General features: G+C 39.3%; 1 protein-coding gene across 3 annotated transcripts in view; it reads right to left on the bottom strand.

The window, feature by feature from the left end:
• Window positions 1-25,210, bottom strand: part of TFEC (transcription factor EC) — an 82,131-nt gene that overhangs the window by 19,893 nt on the left and 37,028 nt on the right. The window contains exon 1 of one of the 3 annotated variants that reach the window (XM_005877711.2): window positions 8,585-8,722. The exons of the other annotated variants lie outside the window; for them this stretch is intronic. Within the exon in view, the coding sequence (XP_005877773.1) occupies window positions 8,585-8,650 (66 nt within the window). The 5' untranslated portion in view covers window positions 8,651-8,722. Of the gene's footprint in view, window positions 1-8,584; window positions 8,723-25,210 lie in introns of those variants that run through there. 3 annotated transcript variants of the gene reach the window in all.

Below are 25,210 nucleotides of genomic sequence, written 5' to 3'. Positions count from 1 at the left end.
TATAAATAAACTCTTAGTGGACTTCAAGGGAGAGATTGGCAGCAATAGTGTCATAATAGGGGACTTTAACACCCCAATATAAAAACTGGATAAATCTTCCAGACAAAAAATTAAGAAGAAAACAGTGAGCTTAAATAACACACTGGATCAGATAGATTCAATTGATATTTACATATTGAAAGCATACCCAGCATCTTCTCATGTATAAAAAAACCTATAATCAATATCATACTCAATGGGCAAAAGCTAAAAGTGTTTCCTTTAAAATTAGGAACAAGAGAGGGATGTCTACTTTCAACACTCTTATTCAGTGTAGTGTTGGAATTCCTGGCCACAATGATCAGACAAGAAGAAAAATTAAAAGGCATCCAAATGAGAAAAGCGGGACTAAAACTGTCATTTTTTTTCAGATGGCATGGTACTGTACATAGAAAACCATAATACTCCACCAAAAACTACTAGATCTAATAAATGAATTCAGCAAAGTAGCAGGATACAAACTTAATATCCAGAAATGGGTGGTATTTTTATACACCAACTAGAGGCCCGGCCCATGAAATCCATGTGTGGGTATGGTCCCTAGGCCTGCGATCAGGGCCATCTTCCCCAGCTGCTCACAACCGGTCCCACCCCCCACCACCATCGACCCCCAGTTTTCCGTTCGCCATCAGGTGATCAGTGCCTGACGGCCGGGGGAAGGGACCGAGAGGTTGGCTGTTCCCACCCGCTCACCAGCCCCACCCCTGCTGCAGGTGGCCATCAGGCGATCAGGGCCTGCCAGCTGGGGAAAGAGACCAAGAGGTGGTCAGTGTGCCTCATAGTGACTGGTCCAGCGGTCGTTCTGCCATTAGGGTCAATTTGCATATTACCCTTTTATTATATAGGATAGAGGCCTGGTGCATGGGGTGGGGGCCGACTGGCCTGCCTTGAAGGGGGCCCCAGATCGGGGTGAGGGGTCCCCACTTGGGGGCGGCACTAGTCAGGGTGAGGGGCCATGGGGTTTGCAGGCCGGCCATGCCCCCGATCTGGGTGGGGGGCACTGCTGGGGGATGGGGCCGACCTGGGCGAGGGACCATGGGTGGTTTGCAGACCAGCCATGTCCCTGATCGGGGTGGGGGAGTCCCTTCTGTGGGGCTGGGCCGGCCTGGGCGAGGGGCCACTGATGGTTTGCAGGCCTGCCATGTCCCAGCTTTGTCAGGAAGGACATCCAGAATGATGTCCGGAAGACATCTGGTCTATCTGGTCTAATTATCGTATTACCCTTTTATTAGTATAGATAATAAACTCACAGGAAAATATAGTAAGAAAACAATCCCATTTCTTTTAAAAAAATTTTTTAATGTTTTAATTATTGATTTCAGAGAGTAAGGGAGAGGGAGAGAGAGATATTAACATCAAAATGAGAAAGAATCATTGACCGGCTGCCTCCAGCATGCCCCATACTGGGGATCAAGCCCACAACCCAGGCATGTGCCCTGACCAGGAATCAAACCATGACCTCCTGGTGCATAGGTCAACACTCAACCCCTGAGCCATGCCAGCTGGATAACTATTCCATTTCCATTGCAATAACAACAAATAAATAACATACCTAGGAATAAACTTAACCAATGGGTAAAAGACCTGAAAATATAGGACACTGAAGAAAGAAACTGAGGAAGATGCAAACAAGTGGAAGCGTATACCATGTACATGGGTTGGAAGATGTACAAAATTAACATCATTAAAATGTCCATACTACTCAAAGCGATCTATATATTCAATGCAATTCCGATTAAAATACTAATGGCATATTTCACAGATCTAGAACAAATATTCCAAAAACTATGTGGAACCAAAAAGACCCTGAATAATATCAGCGATCTTGAGAAAGAAGAACAAAGTTGGAGGTATCACAATACCGTATATCAAACTATATTACAAAGCAACTGTCATCAAAACATCTTGGTTCTGGAACAAGAAGAGGCATATAGACCAATGGAACAAAATAGCCCAGAAATCAACCCATGCCTTTATAAGTCAATTAATATTTGACAAAGGAGGCAAGAGCATACAATGGAGTCAAGATAGTCTCTTTAATAAATGATGTTGAAAAATTGGACAGGTAAATGCAAAAAAAAAAAAAAATGAAACTGGATCCCCAACTTACACCATAAAGAAGAATAAACTCAAAATGGGTGAAAGACTTAAATGTAAGCCATGAAACCATAACCATATTAGAAGAACAATAGACAGTAAAATCTCAGACATCTCTTGTAGTAATCTTTTTGCTACAAGTCTCTGAGGACAAGGAAAAAAAATAAACGAAGGAGACTACATCAAACTAAAAAGCTTCACACAGCAAATTAAATCATCAACAAAACCAAAATAGAACCCAGTGTATGAGGGAACATATTCACCAATGATTCATCTGATACAGGGTTAATCTCCAAAATATATAAAGAACTTATAAAACTCAACAAAAGGAAGACAGATAATCGAATATAAAAATGGGCAAAGAACCTGAATAGACACCTCTCCAAGCAGGACATACAAATGGCCGATACACATATGGAAAAATGCTCAAGGTCATTAATCATCAGAGAGATGCAAATTAAAACTACAATGAGATATCACCTCACAACTGGTCAGAATGGCAACTATCAATAAATCAACAAACAAATGGTGGCAGGGAAGTGGAGAAACTGGGACCCTAGTGCACTGCTGATAGAAATGCAGACTGGTACAGCCACTGTGGAAAACAGTATGGAGTTTCCTCAAAAAATTAAAAATGGAACTCCCATTTGACCCAGCAATCCCACTTCTAAATATATATCTTAAGGATCCTCAAACACCAATCAGAAAGAATGTATGCACTCCTATGTTCATAGCAGACTTATTTACAATAGCCAAGATCTGGAAACAGCCCAAGTGCCCATCAGTAAATAAGTGAATAAAATGCTGTGGTATATTTACACACTGGAATACTATACAGCTGTAAAAAAAGGAGCTCTTACCTTTTGCATAAGGATGGATGGACCTGGAGATTATTATACTAAATGAAATAAGCCAGTCATAGAAAAACAAATACCATATGTTCTCACTAATATGTGGAACCTAATGAAGAATATAAACTGACAAACAAACTAGAACCATAGGAATAAACTGACAAATGTCATAGGGGAAGGTGGTGGTGGGAATGGATAAAGGAAAGTGAAGAGATCAGCTGCTAAAGAACATACAGTATATGCATAGCCCATGAACACAGACAATAGTATGGTGAGGGCCCAGGGACAGGGGTGAGGACTGAGTAGAGGAGGGCAAAGGTCATGATAATAGAGGACATCTCCCAGAGTGTCAGCAATAAAAAATTTAAATTAAAAAAAAGTCATTTTAAAAATTATGAGATACCACTTCACACTCATTAAGATGACTTATCAAATGAAAGAAAAATAACAAGTGGTGACAATGTGGAGAAATTGGAACCCTGGTGCATCACCCCTGGGAGTGAAATGACGTAGCCATTGTGGACAACAATGACCTTTTCTCAAAAAGTTCAATGTAGAATTACAGCAATTCCACCTCTATGAATACTAGTATACCAAAAAAATAAAAGCAGAGACCTAAACAGATACTTACACACCAATGTTTATACTAACACTATTCATAGTAGACAAAGGATAGAAATAACCTAAATGCCCATTAATAGATGAATGGATAAATAAGATGTGTATATATTATAACAGAATATTATAAAGCCTTAAAAAGAAATAAAATCCCGATCATGTTACGACATGGATGAATCTTTAAACATTATGCTAAGTAAAATAGGCCAGACAGAAAAAAAAGCAAATATTATATGATTCCACTCATAAAAGGCATCAAATTAGGCAAAATCATACAGACAGGAAGTAGAACTTACTAGAGGCTGAGGGGCAGGGGTACATGGGTGGCTATTACTTAATGGATGCAGTTTCTGTTTGGGGATGATGAAAAGACTCTGGAAGTAGTGTTGATGGTTGCACAGCATTTTCAACTTACTTAATGCCACTGAATTATACACTTTAAGCTGTATATAACAGAAAATTTTATGTACATTTTTACCATAATTTAAAAGGTAATAAGAGATATTACCCACGATAATTTGCCAGTGCTTGTGAATGCTTAGACAAAGTGCATAATTTTTCTTGAAAAATAACTTATATGCATCTATGCATAGCCTATGGACACAGACAATAGTGTGGTGAAGGCCTGAGAGGGGTGGGTGCAGGATGGAGGGGGTCAATGGGAGGAAAAAAAAAGACATTTGTACTACTTTCAACACTAAAGATAAATTTTAAAAAGTATTATTTAGTGGGACTGACTGAAGAACAAATTAATAGCTTGAACAGTCTTTTGATTATTAAAGCTATCAAAATAAACTTTGAACATATTGTACATAAAAAATCTGGACATGATGGTTTTATGGGCAAAAGTGTTACATTTTCAAGAAAAAAAAAATCCCAATTTTTTACAAACATTTCCAGACAACAGAGACAAGAGGGAATATGTCCCAATTCAACGAGACTTAAATCATACAAAGACATTATGAAAAGAAAAATTATAGGCACTTTTCACTTATGACTATAAATCTTAAGCAAAATTTTAGTAGCTATATGAATCCAAGAAAATTTAACAGGATAAGTTTCTATAATCAAGTTGTGTTTCCCATAAATACATTTTAGGATGTTCAAAGATAAAAATAAATCTGTGATCATCTCAGTAAATTCAGAAAAAGTATCTGATAGAATTCAACCCCATTTTTAATAAAACTCTTAGTTTTTGAGAAGACAATTTTTCATAATCCTAGCAAACTTTAACTTTGCCTATGTTTAAAATCAATGCTTACATATGAAAAAAATAAAATTTACATCTGGAATTATTATAGAGACATCTAATGAAAATGTTCTTATATCCATTTACTCTTATTGGGCCAAACATACTGAAGGATAACATAAGTAATCTGACCTAAAATTCCACATCTTTTCCCAACTGTTTTTTTCTTTTTCCTTTCTATACACTATATTTGATCTATTACCCACGTTTGCATGTTTTTTTTTTTGTTTTTTAAACTAGAGGCCCGGTGCACAGGATTGTGCACTGGTGGGGAGCATGGCCAGCGGGGATCGGCTTGCTGTGGGAGCCTTGCTCATCCCAGTCAGCAGAGCAGTACTCCCCCTGTGAGAGCGCACTGACCACCAGGGGGAAGCTCCTGCGTTGGGCATCTGCCCCCTGGTGGTCAGTGCATGTCATAGTGACTGGTCGACCGGTTGTTCTGGTCATTCCACCGTTTGGTCGCTGGGCTTTTATTATATAGGATAATTTATAATTTTAAATTGTTTTCTCTGTTCTTGTACCTCATGATCTGCAGGGCCGCAAGCATAAATTATGTCCCTTTATCTAGTATCCCTCCAATCCTCTCAATTCCCAACTACTCCTCTAAGACCAACTTCTGTTTAAAATATACAACTTCCTCTGATTGATTCTGGCTCAAAATCTAAAGTATAAAATATCTCCCCTTTAACTCATATATTAAACTCAAACTCTTTTATCTAGCTTTCAAAATCATATTGGCCCTACATATCTAGTCAACATTATTTAACACTATTGTCAAGTTTTTTTAAGATTTCTCATCACCACATACACGTACCCTAAGTCATGGCTTCCAACAAAAGATTTCAGACTCCAGTGGGAGGGAGAGGGTGAGGGAACAGTATTTCCACACAAAAAATCTATGAATTCATACATAGAATATTTTAAAAATAGAATAAAATATAAACATCATAAGAGATATACTTTGTCATAGATAGTTGAGTATTTATTTTTGCCAGCTATTAAGCTAAGCATGCTTTATAATAATAACTAATAACATCTCTAATAATCTTTATAATAGCTCTATGAGGTATCATAATTACTATTTTAAATATAAAATAATTAAAACTCTAAAAAAAACTAAGTAATTATCTCAAGGCCATACAGTTATATAAATAAGGGGCTTGGTGGAAGTTGGATATACTTTGTCATAGATAGTTGAGTATTTATTTTTGCCAGCTATTAAGCTAAGCATGCTTTATAATAATAACTAATAACATCTCTAATAATCTTTATAATAGCTCTATGAGGTATCATAATTACTATTTTAAATATAAAATAATTAAAACTCAAAAAAAACCTAAGTAATTATCTCAAGGCCATACAGATATATAAATAAGGCGCTTGGTGGAAGTTGGCAGCCACTGTTTCCTCAAAAAAAAATTCAGGATGGAACTCTCATTTGACCCAGTGATCCCACTTCTAGGAATATATCCTAAGAATCCTGAAACACCAAACAGAAAAAATATATTCACCCTATGTTCATAGCAGCACATTTTACAAAGGCTAGGATTTGGAAATAGCCCAAGTGCCCATCAGTAGTTGAGTGGATTAAAAAAGCTGTGGTGCATTTACACAATGAAATACTACATGGCTGTAAAAAAGAAAGAACTCTGACCATTTGCAAAAGCGTGGATGAACCTGGAGAGCATTATGCTAAGCAAAATAAGCCAGTCAGAGAAAAATAAGTATCACATGATCTCACTCATATGTGGAATCTAATGAACAAAACAAACTGATGAATTAAATATATCCAGAGACAGAAGCATGGAGCTGACTGATGAATTTCAGAGGGAAAGCTGTGTGAGGGGGGAGGGGGGATTGATTAACGGGGGAAGTTATATTCGTAAATAGAGTGGTGAAGGCCTGGGAGGGGCGAGAGTGGGGTGGAGAGGTTCAATGGGGGAAAAAAAACACAACAAAGGGGACATCTGTAATACTTTCAACAATAAAGATACATTTTAAAAATAATCATAAATGGGGGAATTGGGATTTAAACCTAGGTCTGTCTGACACAAAGGCTGGATTCTATACTACCGACCCTATTATAGAAAGGGTCCTTGACGTAACATTTTTAATGGCGAGAACTGTTTTGAATGCTCAGAAAAGTTGGTATCCACGGGGCCATATTTTCTCAGTTTTATTCTTTCCAATTGCTGTTTTCTGCACCACAAAGTCCTCATTCCTTCATTAAGTATCAAAATCCAACCCCAACCCATGTTCTAACCTCAATTTAAGGTCCAAATCATCTCTAGCACACTTCCTCATGACAATCTGCTTTATTTTTCTCCACTAAACCCTTATAAGACTAATTAACCCAGCCATGATTTAAAATTTTAATTTATATATCGTTCGACCCTTATTCATGTATGTCACTCAGCAAGAGAGAGGGCACCATAGTCTATACTCACCATATTTCTGAAAATTGACTATTTATCTGAAACCCAGAGAATTTTTTTGAGATACATGTTTGTACATATGCATATAGATATAATATATACATATGTATCATGCATATTCTATATTTGTGAATGCGTGTGATATAACTACCGTATCTCCAGATAATCTCATTATAAGGAAAGATATAAGAAGATGTATACACACTTTAACATATAAGGAAAGATACATATAAGGAAAATTATTTTCTTATATATACATATCTTTCTTATATGTTAAAGTATGTATATATAATTTCAAGATATTTTTTCAATATAAATAGTAAAAAAAGTAAAAATCCTGAACCCTTATATATGTATGCATATGCATGATATCTATATATCTATGTCTATATTATATATTTAGTGTGAACTTTATGGGAAACAGGAAATTTTGATTTCTTTGAATTCTCTATTTTGCCTTTCTGTGAAGACATTCATTGTGAACCTAAAATGGTCAAAGTGAGCATGAGACTATTAGACAAAATAACTGTAGACCAGAAATAAAGGTAAACTTCAGGCATAAAGAGGGAGCACTGTGGAGGAGCTTATACACACAAGGTATGCATACTTGAAAAGCTGGCATTTAAATATTATTTTCTGTCCTTACGGGTATTTATTCATTCAAATGTATTCAACTATTTTTTTTTTTTCAGTTTTAAGACACACAAAGTTGATCTCCCTCTAACTTTACTTGCTAAAGTAGAGCTATGAAGTTTGAGTGACAAACATTGAAAAGTCCCACTGTGTTATTGTTATTATTATTATTCTATTCTGAGTAAATGAAAATAACATGTGGAGCAGGAGTGGGAGATCCCTTGTACTTGTTTGGCTTATAATTCAAATAGAAAAGATAAAGTACAAGGCTGAGAATGGTGACTTGTAAATACGTTTGTATCATACACTTTATATACATATAATTTATGTAGTTCTACGTGAATAAAAAAGTCATTAATTTAATGTAAACACAGCAATAAATAATTAGTGGAATTCCACTTTTTGATAACAGTCACAATAAAACATTATTTTATTTTTCACAATTTTGTTTTACTAAAAAAAAAGCTTACTGCATTCTGAGCACTAAAAACTATCTTGTCCGTAAACAAGCTTGTTAATTCAGTGGATTATATATTATACATTTCAAAGCTCGATTGATACATTCCTTATTTCACAGACTATTAGTTTATAAAGTTTAAGTTTAGTATTTCAGGTAGTTTCATCTCCAAACATTGAAAGAATGCCAAAATGTACTTGCTCACCAGTTTCAACTTTGAAGTGTCTATAACCTTCACAATAGCAATGGTTTTCTCTTTCTCCTTCATCATTTTCTTTTCCTTAAACTTACACACAATCACCAGAAGCGCTGTGCAGAAATGTCTGCACTACGGTGAACTTTGGCTCTTCCTTGGACTTTAAGATTAATCTGGTCTAGACTGTTGATGTTACCAGTCCTTTCAAGTTCCAACCAAGCACAGAGGGTTGTTAATATTTACTCAGCCCTCCCCTCTGGAATCATCTTGAACTATGACAGTTTACTGAGATTGCCAAATGCCACCAGCATTGACAGACACCTGACTGAGAAATACCTGTATATGATAAAAGAAATTACTTACTATGCACAACCATGTCACTTGAAAGGAAGGGGTGAAACTAGACCAATGGGTGGAAATTACAGGGAAACGTATCTAAACTCAGAGGCTCAACAAGCACTCAGCCGGCGTGTGGCAGAGGATCAGATCAGGCGAATGTCCCTTCAAATATCAAGGTTCTACACTTCCTCTGAAGCTGCAGGCACAGCTGATTGGGTAGGTTTGTTGCATTTGGAATCATACAGGACTGGATTCAAACCCCTTCCCTGTGGTTCACTATCAGTATGGATTTGAGTGACTGGCTGAACTTCTCTAAACCTCTTTCCTCATCTATAAACCGGTAATAGGTAATAATAGTCTCTATTGCGTATGTTTGTTGTGTTGATTAAGTGCAATTTTTCACCGTTTTGCCCTGTCTTTGTCACATAAGTTCCCAAGGCATAGTAGCTGTTGTAATTGTTGTTATCCTTACTGCTACTGCTTTTTTTCCATTAAAAAAATTCTAATTAGTACTGTATAATAGGAAAAATGTTTTCAATACCCTGTGTAAATTTTATAGTATGTATTTAATATGTATTTACTTAGTACCTATGATGTGCTAGGCATTGTGCAGGCTACTGAAAATAAAATAATGAACAGGTCACTGTCCTAGGCTCCAGAAACAGCAGTGAACAAGACAGATAAAAACACTATTTTCAAGGAGTTTATTATCTAGGGATAAGTACATCTATAATAATAAAAGCATGATATGCTAATTAGACTGGATGACCTTCCAGACAAAGCCGGGGCTGTGAGGGGAGCCCGGGTCCCAGGTGCCAGAGGGAAGCTGGTGCCGGCAGCCGGGTGAAAGAAGGCCTACTCTTACACAAATTTCGTGCATCGGGCCTCTAGTAAAATAATAAATAGGATACATTTTATTACTCAAATCATAAATGAAAGAGGGAATGAAAATGAGATATTGGTTTAGGGAGTGATGGGATGGTGTTTCTTAGCAAGGGTGATGTGGAAGGATTCTCTGACAAGGTGATATTGACTAAATGTCTGAAACAAAAGAAGGCTTCCAATCAAAGATCTAGAACAAAAACATTCCAAGCCAAGTAAAGGAAGTTCAGGGATCCTAAGATGATAATATGCTGCCCTGTTCAAGGAGCAGAAAGAAGGCTATCAAGGCCAGAACCCAAAGTTAAAGGGAAGTGCTGACTCTAGTAAAGTGTCTGTATTATATTCTGAAGATTTCAGGAAGTTAATAGAATATTACGCAAAGAGAAACAGGATCTAATTTTTGCTTTGTGAGGATCGTTCTGATTACTGTGTAAAGAAGAGTTATAAGGGGCAAGAATCAGCAGGGAAGTGAGGTTGGAGTCTGTTTCTGAAGTTCAGGTTAGACATGATGGTAGCCTGGAAAGTGTTTTAGTAGAGGAGCTGATAAGAAGTCGTGCAATTCAGGCAGTTTTGGATGCTGTTTAGAAGGGCATATTGATAGATGTGGAAGTGGGGGAGTAAGAGAGAAGAGAGGGGAAATTACTTGGGGGTTTCAAAATGAGCTAAAAGCAGATTGGGGGAGACAAAAAGCTTCTTTTCAGTCATATTAAGTTTGCTGTACTTAGAAACACCAAGGATGTCAAGTAAATAGTAGGATATATCAGTCTAGCATCTAAGGGAGAAATCTAGGCTTGCCATGGGTTGAGATTACTTATAGGGATGTATAGATATATGAGAAAAGAGGGTCTGTTAGTTTGAGCGTATCCTCTTAGACAAATCTTAGAGAAAGAACCAGCAAGGTGGTGTAAACCCAGAAAATATGGTGCCACAGAATCCCTGGTAGTACTTGGAGAAGGAGACAGTGGTCAAACATGGCAAATGCCACTGAGAAGCCAAGTCAGCTGAGAATGGAGAATTTATTGTTGGCTTCTGCATTTATTGTTTTTTGGTTGTTTGTTTTTGTTTTGTTTTTACATTGGTTGGTTTTAAGATTCCTTTTAGAAGTGTGAGGACAATGGCTCTATCAGAGAGTAGAGAATGAATGGTGAAGAAATGGAGGCAGGGTGAAAAATGAAAGCAGTAAGTTTTTTTTGGAAAATGGGGGTCATGCAATGGTGTAAGCAGAGAGAAAATGTATCCAAAGGGAGTTGGTTCATTCGTTTTTATTTTTAGAGAGCCTTATTAAAGAATAGTGTGATGCTAATATGTATAACCCATTAGATCAGAATAGACTGATGATATGAGAAGGAGTTGCTATTTAGAGAAGGAAACTGCTTTTCTTAAGAATGAGTGGGGGGTAGGACACAAGTAGTAGAGCTGGTTTTAGAGTATGATCTAGGACAATTATTCTATTTTTATAGAAGGGATGGCACAAAAAATGAAAGCATATACAAATGGTTTAGTAGGACTGATGATAAAAGCTAATGAGTACATTCTAATCTGATTGCATATATTTTCTTTCTGAAATATGTTGTGAAAGAGAAATTTGCTGAAAAAAAATGAGCATGGACAAGGAATCATGGAGATTTGAGAAAAGAGAGGAGATATTAAAATGTTGTCTTAATTAATGGGAATTTTTGCCAGGGAATAGTGATAGCATTATCTGGAAGTAGTGAGAGCCCCAGCAAAACTTTGATAATGTATTTGAGGTGAGTATCACGAGCATTGTGATGAAATTTTATCCACCTGCTGCTTAGGTGAAGATGTGAAATAAGATGAGAAATAAGCTTAACTAGGGTTGGGGTTTTGTCAGGAGAATAACATAAAGGAAACTGATAACATGTTAAGAGCATTTGCAAGAGTATTGATTATGGTGCTTGACCAAAGACTCTAGGCAGGTTAAGGAAGAAAGGTTAAAAATGTTGTGAGTTGGAAGTAATAGCTATTGAAAACAGTGATAGAGTCCATTGATATGGAGTCCCACAGCTTCAACAATTGGTGAAGAAAGAAGACGAGGAAAAGATAGAATGTGATGGCCAAAAAGTTTAAAATAAAAATGTTATGGGATAGAGAAATTGGTTGTAATGAGCTCTAGGATATCATCATGTGAGAAGATGACTACCAAATAGGGAAGGGGAAAATACCATTCACACTAAGGAGATTGGAAAACTGGAAGGGTAAGTTGTTGATGAAAGCACAATTAATTTGCTTAAATGTTTCTTGCTTTTTGACATACTTGCTGTTTACATACTTGTTGCAGTAAGAATTAATTTATAGGTGGTTAAACTTATTTATCAAATAAAAAATGAATGTAACTTCTGTTTAATTATTCTGAGTCCAGTCGCTCAATTCATGAATCTACTCAATTCATTTCTTGATCGGAAATACGTGGGCTAAAAAGATCTGTGAAAATCTTGAACTATTTCATTCAATAGATTAATTTGAAGAACGGCCACAAGTAATCCAAGCTACAAGTTAGCAGCTTCCAAGTTTCCCACAAACAGAAGTTACACCATGAGTCTTAGTTAAGCCTATGTGCAGTGGTCTGGGATAAATGTTAGCTAACCAACATCCCATTTCTATTGAGACCACACAGCAAAGGAGCTGTACAGTGTCTAAGAGCACACAGTAGACTGCCCCAGAGGTGTTGCCTATTTGTATGAGAACTAGAGAAAAATACACTTACAAAACTGCCAGTCAAAAGTAGGTGCAAAATCTATATATACAAAAGCCTAAGCAACCGAATGACCTAACAAATGGTTGACAGGTCGCTGTGATGCGCACTGACCACCAGGAGGCAGATGCTCAATACAGGAGCTGCCCCCTGGTGGTTAGTGCGCTCCCACAGTGGGAGCCCTGCTCAGCTGACCAATGGGCACCAGCTAATGGCTGGTGAGCACAGCTGCGGCAGCACAAGGCTCTCCAGCTTCCTCAGCAGCACGCCATTGAGCAATATTTATGGCAATACCTTGTTGTAAATACTGGAAGTCTAGAAACACATGGCACAAAGGCTGTGCTCTCATGGAGCTCAAGCTCTATTAAGGAAACACACAATAAACAGCTCAATAACAGTATCCTAAAGAAATGAAAGCAGGAAGTCAATAGAGCTTGATGGGGAAAAGTGTTGTTTTAGAAAATGGTCAGAGAAGAATTTATTGACATTTGAACAGAGGCATGAATAACACTGGGAAGGGTAGACTTTGGAAAGGAATCAAAAGATACCAAGACCCTAAGTTAGGAGCAAGCTCAGGGTATTTGAGAGTGAGAGGACCAATGGGAAGGAAATGGAATGAGCAAGGGCAAGAGAGGTTTCAGACAAAGTTGAAAAATAGACAAGAAAATTACATTGTAAAATCCTCTAGACCAGTGCTGTCCTACAAAAATTCCTGCAATAATGATAAAAGCTAATGAGTACATTCTAATCTGATTGCATATATTTTCTTTCTGAAATATGTTGTGAAAGAGAAATTAACTGAAAAAAAAATGAGCATGGACAAGGAATCATGGAGATTTGAGAAAAGAGAGGAGATATTAAAATGTTGTCTTAATTAATGGGAATTTTTTGCCAGGGAATAGTGATAGCATTATCTGGAAGTAGTGAGAGCCCCAGAAAAACTTTGATGATGTATTTAAGGTGAGTACCACGAGCGTTGTGGTGAAATTTTATCCACCTGCTGCTTAGATGAAGATGTGGAATAAGATGAGAAATAAGCATATATACATATAGCTCCAGTGACACCACACTGCTTATCTTTTTACATTATCTTGATGGCCCCTCTCCTTTGAGCACCCTTAAATGTTGGTGATATCCTCAATCCTATCCCGGTTCACCACTCTTCTCAGTAGATTCATGCTCTTCAGGAACTCTCTCATGTAAGTTTTCAAGTATCACCTGCATGCTGACAACTCTCAAATCTCTTGCTTCAGTCTATATAATTTCTCCTCAAGGCAAACTTGAATATCTAGCTGTCACCAGCATCTCCACATGGTGGTCTCACAGCTACTTCAGTCCTAACATGTTCAAATAGAGGGCCGCATCTTCTCTCCCTGCACTACAGAAATAACTTCTCAACTCAGGCTTCTTCTCCTACATAGCTGACAGAGTAATATTAAAGCCAAACCTGATTATGTCAGTACAGCCCCCACATTTAAACCCTTAAAGGATGTGATATTGTCTAACAGAGAGTACCAGCCTTTCTGTGATTTGTCTATTGCCTGCTTCTCTGGCCTCTCTTTTTACCACCATCTGCATAATCTGCTTCTCACTTTCTACTCACCTCATGCTGTTTCCCATCTCTATTCTTGGTTTATGCTATCTCAGCTTGCTCAGTATCCCACTAGCCATTTTCCTCTAAGTCAGTGGTTTTCAACCTTGGCTGCACATTAGAATCACCTGGGAATCTTTTTAAAATCCTGATTTCTGGGCCTCACCCTCCAAAAATTCTGTTTCTTTGTTATGGGGTGGGGCCACAACATTAGTAACAAAGAAACAGAATTTCTGGAGGATGAGGCCCAGAAATCAGGATTTTAAAAAGTTTCCCAGGTGATTCCAATGTGCAGCCAAGGTTGAGAACCACTGCTCTAAGTCTTATTGATTCTTCTGATAAGAACAGCATATCTCGGTCCCTATCTACACATACCTGTTGCTCTTTCTACATAATATTATAATTATGTGCTTACTTTTTTTCATCTTCCCCTCAACTTGGAGCTCCTAAAAGGTACAGGAGATAAGAAAAACAAGGCAATGAATAATTAAAGTGTAGGTTGTACTGTGAAAATCCTCTGATAAGTTCAATTTTTATCCATATGATAACATGTGTTACTATAAAAACCCAGAGAATAGGCACCCAGTTCCTCACAGAGAACCACCAGGGAAAGCGCCCTAGAGAAGAAACATGAAATGAATTTGTAAGAGTGAGTTGAAATTATGCAGACAAATGGAGAATGAATGGGTAGTTGGTAAAGAAAAGATTAAAAGAGAAAACATGGCCACTGTGAGAATCATATGGCTGAAACCAACTAAACACAGAGCACTATCATAAGTGTGGGTCAGGAGACAAGAATTAAGTGTAGAAGGGTCCTATGTGCCATGAGTACAAATTTGGATTTTATCCTGGAAAGACCCATATTATAAAATGCCGCTTTTTATTTTTGTATTTCATTGTCTCAGAGGCTTTTAGTCACAAAGCTACTCCTAGTTCCAACCCCCAAATCCTGAATCTAAGGATCCTCTCAAGGACTTATTTTGTGGTAGCTATGATTTCTGGGGTCTTCTTTGAATTAATGAAATGTTCCTTAATGTCACAGGAGGACAAGCTTAGGAGAAGGAAACACCAAAAGATGACAACATCCACCATCTCCTGAACCGCCACACTGCCCTTGGGTTTGGAACTTTAAAAATGTAAGTATCAGCCCTAGTCGGTTTATCTCAGTGGATAGAGCATCAGCCTGCGAAATGAAGGGTGCTGAGTTCAGTTCTGGTCTAGGACACATACCTTAGCTGCAGGCTCGATCCTCGACACACTGATGTTTCCCTCTTTCTGTCTCTCCCCCTCCCTTCCACTTTCTCTAAAAATCAATGGAAAAATATTCCCTGGTGAGAATTAATAACAACAACAAAAAGTGTAAGCATCAAAACAATTCTTCAAGGTGTAGAAATGTTGACGAGAAAGATTAAGAACTGAGAGCACACAGCTAGTCATAGTGTCTGACTCTAAAGAATGCACAGGTTCTGCATTGTTACATGGATTCCTAGCACCAATCAAAGAATATTGGAATATTGCAAAACATAGGATACATCTTAGCTTTTAAAGATAACCAGAATGTGAATGATGGCAGTTTGTGAAAACCTGTACACAAGTCAAATTCAAAGAGAACACACGCTGATTAAAACTATAACATTGTTTTAAATTATGATTTAAAGAACATCAATGATGGAAGAGACTTCTAAATACATATTTTGAAGTATAATGACTAATAAAATTTGTCTGTAATCAATGTGATCATTCCCCTTAGACTACTCCAGAGTTTCAACCCTTCCAAGCCATGCAATTTCTTTTGGCTGATATCACCTAAAAGCTCACAAAGATCACATTAATTTCTCTTATAATGTATGAACTTATTACTTTTTAAAAAGTACGTTGTGTGCCTATCAATAAAAACATTTACTAAGAAAAACTGAGAAGACTGATATATGTTAATTATTCATTCTTATTTTTTAGAACACATATTTCATAAGACATATAATAAGATCATTTCTGGGTTCTGCCTAGAATTGGCTGGCATATGCATATCCTTTGGGATTTGTCTTTTTCCTTTAGAAATAACTCTCACACAAGGAAATGAACTTTGGAAGAACATGGTTGTAAGATAAATTGTACTGGGTTAGTTCTAATATTTACTGTACAGATGATTTTCGTTCTACATACATTTTTATGATCTTCATAGAGTGACTAGAGAATCTAGTTCTACATTTGGGAGGGGGGATTCCTTATAGACCAACTATTGAAAAGTTTAAGTAAATATACATGTAGAGATATATATTCAGTTTTGGATTTCAATGAATCTTGTTTTGTGGTTGTTTTATATTTCATTAAACAATATACCAGATTCTTATGTTTTTTACCTCTTCCAGATTAACATAAAACTTGTACACATAATAAAAATCTTTATCATTTGGAATTCAAATAATAAGATATTAAGCATTACTCTTTTATAGCTGGAGGCTAGGGACTTAATATCTAAAAAGCAGTGACCTGAAATCACTAATATCCATCAGGAATGTATATTGGGAAATTAAACCTGGGAGATCATAGAACCATGGCTCCCTCTAACAAATCAAATGGGAAAAGAAAAAGAAAAAAAGGAAGAATAGAAAGCTCAGTTATTAATATAGTTTTTCTGAGATATTAAAAAAAGTTTTTTCCCCAGTTCTAGTTGTTTCCCAGTTCGATTCATTCTTTGACATTTTTTGAAGGCTCACGTACAATTAAGTCACAATAAGTATAAGTTCCCTGAAGCTAGATACCCTCATTTATTTTGCATCCTTAGTGCCTCGTAGTAAACAGTAGTTTTTAAAAGTAGAAATGAATAAATAGATAATCAATAGTAAAATATTCCATGTATAATTCCAAAATGCAAGAAGGTTATTAGTCTTATTCTAATGAACATTTCTAGAGCACATATGTGCTACTATTCAAACTTCTGCCTGTTTTATTTTAATGTGTATTTAAGATAATATAACTATTGATAAATAATGTAAATTAATTCAGTCAAAAACCTTTAAAATTAAAGCTAAATATCTTGAGGGAGTTTCCAAGATGGCAGCAGTGTAGGTGAAAGTTACACTCACCTCCTCCTAGGACCAAACCAAAATTATGGGACAATTAAATTATGGAACAATCAACCTGCATAACCAACTAAAGACTAGCTGAACCTTTGTCTTATAATCAAGGATTTATAGAAAAAGCCACATCGAGACTCACTGGAAGGGTGGACACTGAAAAAAAAAGGCCTGACATCCACATGGGGCCATTAGAAATCTGAAGGCATAGTTCAGCTGCTAAGGTCCGCCCTGAGGAGCAAGAATTCTTCATTCATGATCCTCAGTCAGAACCAGAGAAGAAGAGGAGCCCATGTAACATCTGACTGTGAAAATCAGCAAGGATTTGTTTGCTAGGGAACGACAGGATTCTGCTAGAAAATCAGGCTCCCTCTTAAAGGGCCAGCACACAAAATCTCACCCATGACCACTCATCCTGAACATCACGGAGGGAAAGCAGATCAAAGCAAACTAGAATCATGCAGGGAGGGACTGGGTAGTGTGGCTTTATGAAGAAGGTTAATGGAACAGCAGCCAAGGTCCTAGGCTGAGGCCCTCTCTACACCACCCAGCGATATCATCTTTACTGGGTTGAGCATCAAACGGCATCACACGGGAAACTGACTTGGCTTCACCCTTCTGACTCCCTGTGGCTCCTTTCTTCCAAGCTTGGACCCTGTGTGGGAGTCTGCATGCTGTACCAGGGGTCCTCAAACTTTTTAAACAGGGGGCCAGTTCACTGTCCCTCAGACCGTTGGAGGGCCAGACTATAGTTAAAAAAAAAAAACTATGAACAAATTCCTATGCACACTGCACATATATTATTTTGAAGTAAAAAAAACAAATGTTTTCGGCAGGCCGCATGTGGCCCACGGGCCGTAGTTTGAGGACCCCTGCACCAGTTTGGGCCCACAGTAAAGACGCTCATGGAGGACTCTTGAGGAGGTCTGGGCAAACTCTGGGACTGTCAGAGACAGAATTGTGTGGCTCTAGGTTGAGGGCCTTCTTTCTCTTGCCCACCTAATGGGTGCCACCATTCCTATGTAGAGCCCTTCCTCCCCATGGCCAAATCTTGGTGGTTTTTAGCCTGATAAATACTGCTGGCCTCACCCTGAAGACTCCCTAAGTCTCAGCCTTACCACAAAGATCCTTGGGCCTCTGGCAGCTGGCGGATGGCTATGGTGTACTCTGGGACAATTGCTGAATGGCCTTAGACCCAGCACTAGCATGAAGTTTGAATCTGTATCAACCTGGTAAACACCACTGGCCCTTACCTGGTGACTCACTAAGAAACTACCTCATAGAATTTGTTTACCACAAGAAGCTCTTTCAGGACTGAGCCTAACAGGTGTCTGGCAAACAGAGGTGGATTTCAGGGTGCCTTGGGCCTTTTGCTAACCTGACCTGGACTCAGTGCTGATGTCAGTCAGCCATGGTATGAATCTTGGCCCCTCCCATTGTGCACCCAGGCCTAGCAGAGGTGGCCAAAATTTGTGGATCACTTTGGAGCTCATAAAAGGTAGCCCAGAGCCAGTCACAGGCAGTGTCTGACACTGACCTCCACCAGATTCCCTCCCAAGAGGCTCCAGAACCAACACATTTACCTTGTGGTTGGATTCAGACCACATCAGAGCATGACACAATTAGCTCCACAAGAGACACATCCCAAGGGAAAATCTCAGCAGGCACCAGACACTGCAGGGGCTAATTTTACTTTGCGGGATCAGTCATTGCAAAGCAGCTTGTGCACTGTGGTCCAGGTCAATCATCACTTTCAGTGAGCAAAGATTCAAGGCAATCCACAAACAGGCCAACAAAAATCAAAGCACAACTACCACAAGCAGGCTCACATAACCCACACAAAAAACATTTCTGAAGCACCTAGCTCAGGTGACCAGGGAGACTGTGAAAATGATCCCCACAGGATACCTACAATATAAGGTCATCATAACAAGACTGGGAAACATAGCAGATCTACCTAATACACAAACAAATACATAGAGACAGCCAAAATGGGGAGACAAATAAGCATTCCCCAAATGAAAGAAGAGGAGAAATTGCCAGAAAATGAACTAAATGAAATGAGGCAGGTACTCTGCCAGATAGAGTTAAAAAATTATTATAAGGATTTTCAAGGGACTTAGGGGAAGAATGGATGAACTCAGTGAAAATTTAAAGAGATAGTAAACATAAAAAGGGATACAGAAACCATAAAAAAGAATCAGTCAGAAATGAAGAATACAATATTTGAAATAAATCATATGCTTGAAATAATCAACAGCAGATGAGTTGAAGCTAGTAATTGAATCAGTAATTTGTAAGAAAAGGCAGCAGAAAACACCGAATCAGAACAGCAAAAAGAATAAAGATTTTTTTTAAATAAGGGTATTTTAAGGGATCTCTGAGACACCATAATGAGTAACAACATCTGCATCATAGGAGTATCAAAAGGAAAAGCGAGAGAGGAAGGAATTGAAAAAAAATGGATTCTCTAACCTGGTGAAGAAAAAAGACACACAAGCCCATGAAACAAAGATAGTCCTAAACAAGATGAACTCAAAGAGGCACACACCAAAACAAATTATAATTAAAATGGCAGCGGTCTAAGACAAAAAGAAAATCCTAAAAGCTGAAATAGAACAGTTACTTACCTACAAAAGAGCTCCCATTAAACTGTAAGCTGATTTCTCAACAGAACCATTTTAGGCTGGAAGGGTTTGGCATGAAATATTCAAAGTGAAGAAAAGTAAGGACCTACAATCAAGATTAGTGTAACTGATGACCACTTAAAATTGAAGGAAAAATAATGAAGTTTGCAGACAAGAAAAAGCTAAGGAATTAATTACCATCAAACTAGTTTTACAAAAAAAATGTTAAATGGACTTCTTTAAGAAGAAGAAAGAGTCTGACTAGTGTGTCTCAGTGGTTGAGAATTGACCCATGAACAAAGAGGTTGGTGGCTGGTTTGCTTCCTGGTCAGGGCACATGCCCGGGTTGCAGGCTCAATCCCCAGGAGGGGCATGCAGGAAGCAGCCAATTGATGATGTTTCTCTCTCATTGATGTTTCTATCTCTCTATCTCTCTTCCTTCCTCTCTTTACAAAAATGAAAGATAAAAATGATATGATCATATCAATAGCTGTAGAAAATTTGACAAAACTGAGCACCCATTAATGATAGAAATTATCAAGAAAGTGGGAATAGAGGGATCATCATGCAACATATCAAAAGCAATATCTGAAAAACCCACAACTAACATTATACTTATTGGGGGAAAACTGCAAGTGTCTCCCTTAAGAGTAGAAACTAGACAGAGATTATTCATTTACATCACTATTATTCAACACTAGAGGCCCAGTGCACTAATTCATGAATGGGTGGGTTCCAGCCAGCCATTCATGACAATCAGGGCCAGGGGGCGGGGCTGTGGGAGGTTGGCCAGCTGGCCCTGCTCCCGATTGGGCTGGTTGTCCGGCTGCAGTGTGCGTCATAGCGACCGGTCATTCCAGTCATTCCAGTCGGTCATTCTGGTCATTCTGGTCATTCCAGTCACTTGGCTTTTATATATATCGATAGTACTAGAAATCCTAGTCACAGCAATCAGATAAGAAGAAAGGGGGGAAAAAGGCATCTATTTAGAAAAGAAGATGTAAAACTGCCATTATTTACAGATGACATGATACTATATGTAGTAAACCCTAAAGATTCTACCAAAAAACTAATAGAACTGATCAATGAATTCAGAAATGTAGCAGGATATAAAAGAAATATTCAGAAATGGATCATATTTTTGTATACAAAAAAAGAACTATCAGCAAGGGAAACTAAAAAAAATATTCCATTTACAATTATATCAAAAAATAAAGAAATGCATAGAAATAGATTTAACAAAGGAGGTAAAGAACCTGTTCTAAGAAAATGGTAATATTTGAAGAAAGAAATCAAACAGGATGCAAAAAAATGAAAGCATATATCATTTTTATACTAAGAAGAAATTAACATCATTTAAATGTCTATATTACCTAAGCAATCTTTAGGTTCAACACAATTCCTATAAAGATACCAATGGTGTATTTCACTGAACTAGAACAAATAATCCAAATATTTATATGAAACCTTAAAAGACTTAAATAGTCACAACAAACTTGAGAAAGAAGAGCAAAGTTAAAGGTATCAGGCTACCTGATATCAAATTATTAGTGGCCTAGTGCATGAAGATCATGCGGGGGTGGGGAGGGGGTGTCCCTCAGCCCAGTCTGCATCTTCTCCAATCTGGGACCCCTCAGGGGATGTCTGATCCTTGTGGGATCTGGCCTAAACCAACAGTTGAACATCCCTCTTGCAATCCGGGACTGCTGGCTCCTATCTGCTCAGCTGCCTGCCTGCCTGATCACCCCTAACCACTCTGCCTGCCAGCCTGATCAACCCTAACCAACCCCCCTTCCGGCCTGATCACCCCCAACTGCCCTCTCCTGCCAGCCCGATCGGCCCTAACTGCCTCTGCCTCAGCCCCACCACATGGCTTTGTTTGGAAAGATGGCCGGAAGGTCTCCTGGAAGGTCTTCCGATCTAAGACTGAAGGGTCCCAGGTTCGATTCCAGTCAAGGGCATGTACCTTGGTTGCGGGCACATCCCCAGTATGGGGGGTGCAGGAGGCAGCTGATCAATGTTTCTCTCTCATTGATGTTTCTAGCTCTCTATCCCTCTCCCTTCCTCTCTGTAAAAAATCAATAAAATATATTTTTTTAAAAAAAGAACTATCAGCAAGGGAAACTAAAAAAAAAAAAAATCCATTTATAATCATATGAAATACATAGAAATAGATTTAACAAAGGAGGTAAAGAACGTGTTCTCAGAAAATGGTAATATTTGAAGAAAGAAATCAAACAAGATACAAAAAAATGGAAGCATATATCATTTTTATACTTAGAAGAAATTAACATCATTTAAATGTCTATATTACCTAAGCAATCTTTAGGTTCAACACAATTCCTATAAAGATACCAATGGTGTATTTCACTGAACTAGAACAAATAATCCAAAGATTTATATGAAACCTTAAAAGACTTAAAATAGTCACAGCAAACTTGAGAAAGAAGAGCAAAGTTAAAGGTATCAGGCTACCTGATATCAAATTATTAGTGGCCTAGTGCATGAAGATCATGCGGGGGTGGGGAGGGGGTGTCCCTCAGCCCAGTCTGCATCTTCTCCAATCTGGGACCCCTCAGGGGATGTCTGATCCTTGTGGGATCTGGCCTAAACCAACAGTTGAACATCCCTCTTGCAATCCGGGACTGCTGGCTCCTATCTGCTCAGCTGCCTGCCTGCCTGATCACCCCTAACCACTCTGCCTGCCAGCCTGATCAACCCTAACCAACCCCCCTTCCGGCCTGATCACCCCCAACTGCCCTCTCCTGCCAGCCCGATCGGCCCTAACTGCCTCTGCCTCAGCCCCACCACATGGCTTTGTTTGGAAAGATGGCCGGAAGGTCTCCTGGAAGGTCTTCCGATCTAATTAGCATATTACCCTTTTATTAGTATAGATACTGCAAGGCTAGTAATAAAACAGAATGTCACTGGCATAAAAGCAGACATATAGATCAATGGAACAGAATAGAGAGCCCATAAATGAACCCATAACCATATGTTTAATTAATATTTAACGAAGGAGGCAAGACAAAATATTGGGTAAAGATAGTCTGATAAGTGATTTTTGATAAATTGTACAGGTACATATAAAAAATGAAACTAGATCACCTTCTTATATCACATACAAGGAAAATCTCAAAATGGATTAAAGATAAATGTCAGACTCAAAACCATAAAACTAGAAAAAAACAGAAAGTAAAATCTCTGACATTTCTCTTAGTAATTGTTTTTCTGATACATCCCCTCTGGCAAGGGAAAAATAAATAAAATAGAAACAAATGGGACTACAACAAACTAAAAAGATTTTCTATAGCAAAGAAAACTATCAACAAAACAAAAATACAATCTACTGAATGTGGGGAGATATTTGCCAATGATACATCTGATAAGGGGTTTATATTCAAAATTTATAAAGAGCTCATACAACTCAACACCAAAATAACAATTCAATTAAAAATGAGCAGATAATCTGAATAGATACTTCTCCAAAGACGATATACATAGAGATCTGAAAAGATGCTCAACATCACTAATCATCAGAGAAATGAACATTAAAACCAGAATGAACTATCTCCTCATACCTGTCAGAATGGCTATCTACACTAATAATAGATAAATATGTAAATTGACCATACCTCCACGACACCCCACAGCCAATCAAGAGGGAATATGCAAATTAGCGGGACAAAGATGGCAGCGGCCACGGAGCCAGTGGGAGGCTTGGGTTGCCCCCGGCAATGAAGAAAGGCAGGCTTCCCACCAGCCTGGGCTGGCTGCCGAAGGAGGGGCCTGTGTGCGGCGGCCACAGAGCTGGCCTGAGCTTGTGGGAGGCTTGGGTCGACCAGGCCAGCCTCCGAGGGAGGGGCCTGTAAATGGCCCTAAGCCCCTCACCCAGGCTGGCCAGGCAACCATCAGGGTGAGAGACCCCGCTGGCAGGCATGGCCAGCCTGAAAACGGCCCTCATCTCCTTACCCAGGCTGGCCAGGCACCCCAGCAGGGACCCCCACCCTGAAGGGGGTGTGGTAAGCTTGAATACAGCCCTCAGCCCCTCACCCAGACTGGCCATGCCCCCCGCAGTGGAAACCCTCACCCCATGGGGGCGTGGCTGGCCTGCAAACTTTCCCAGCCCCACGCCCAGGCTGGCATCATCCCCAGTGGGGACCCCCACTCTGATCCGGGATACCCTTCAAGGCAAACCAGCCGGCCCCCACCTATGCACCAGGCCTCTATCTATACTAATAAAAGGGTAATATGCTAATTAGACTAGGAATCCTTCCAGGAGACCTTCCAGACGTTCTTCTAGACAAAGCCATGGTGGCGGGGCCGAGGTAGAGGTGGTTAGAGGCCAAGAGGAGATGGCAGTTGTGGGTGATCAGGCTGTTGCGGGGGGGGACATTGGGTGTGATCAGGCTGGCGGTGGGGGGGCAGTTGGGGGCGAGCAGGCCGTCAGTGGGAGTCAGTTGGGGGCAGGCATGGCCAGCCTGAAAATGGCCCTTAGCCCCTTACCCAGGCTGGCCAGGCACTCCAGTAGGAACCCCCACACTGAAGAGGGTGTGGCCAGCCTGAAAACATTCCCCAAGGGGTCCCAGATTGGAGAGGGTGCAGGCCGGGCTGAGGAATACCCCCCACACACACACATGAATTTCATGCACCGGGCCACTAGTCCTATATAATAAAGAGGTAATATACAAATTGACCATCACTTTAACACACAAGATGGCTGCCCCCATGTGGACACAAAATGGCCACCACAAGATGGCCAGCAGGGGAGGGCAGTTAGGGACGATCAGGCCTGCAGGGGAGGGCAGTTATGGGTAACTGGGCTGGCAGAGGAGGGCAGTTGGGGGTGACCAAGCCTGCAGGGGAAGGTAGTTGGGGGAAACCAGGCTGGCGGGGGAGGGAAGTTAAGGGTGACCAGGCCAGCAGGGAAGCAGTTAGGCATCTATCAGGCTGGCAGGGGAGTGGTTAGGGGGTGATCAGGCAGGCAGGTGAGCAGTTGGGAGCCAGCAGTCCTAGATTGTGAGAGAGGATTCCCAGCTTGGAGAGGGTGCAGGCTGGGCTGAGGGACACACACACACCCCTCCCCCATGTACTAATTTTGTGCACCGGGCCTCTAGTCATTAATAAAGCAACAAACTGCCAGTGCTGGCAATTATATGACAAAAGGGGACCCTCATGCACCGTTGGTGAGAATACATTGGTGCAGCCATTGTGGAAAGCAGTATGGAGTTACCTCAAAAAATTACAAATGGAACTGCCTTATGACCCAGCAATTCTGCTTCTGGAAATTTATCTGAAGGAATCAAAACACTAATTTGAAAGAACATATAATGAACAACATAAACTGGTGAACAAAAATAGAACCAGAGACATAGAAGCATTGAACAGACTGTCCAACCTATGAGG

The sequence above is a fragment of the Myotis brandtii genome, unplaced genomic scaffold (assembly GCF_000412655.1).
Source record: "Myotis brandtii unplaced genomic scaffold, ASM41265v1 scaffold529, whole genome shotgun sequence".
NCBI classification, from domain to species: Eukaryota; Metazoa; Chordata; class Mammalia; order Chiroptera; family Vespertilionidae; genus Myotis; species Myotis brandtii.
The sequence above is the reverse complement of the archived record's forward strand: the minus strand, read 5'-3'. Positions and strand labels throughout refer to the sequence as shown.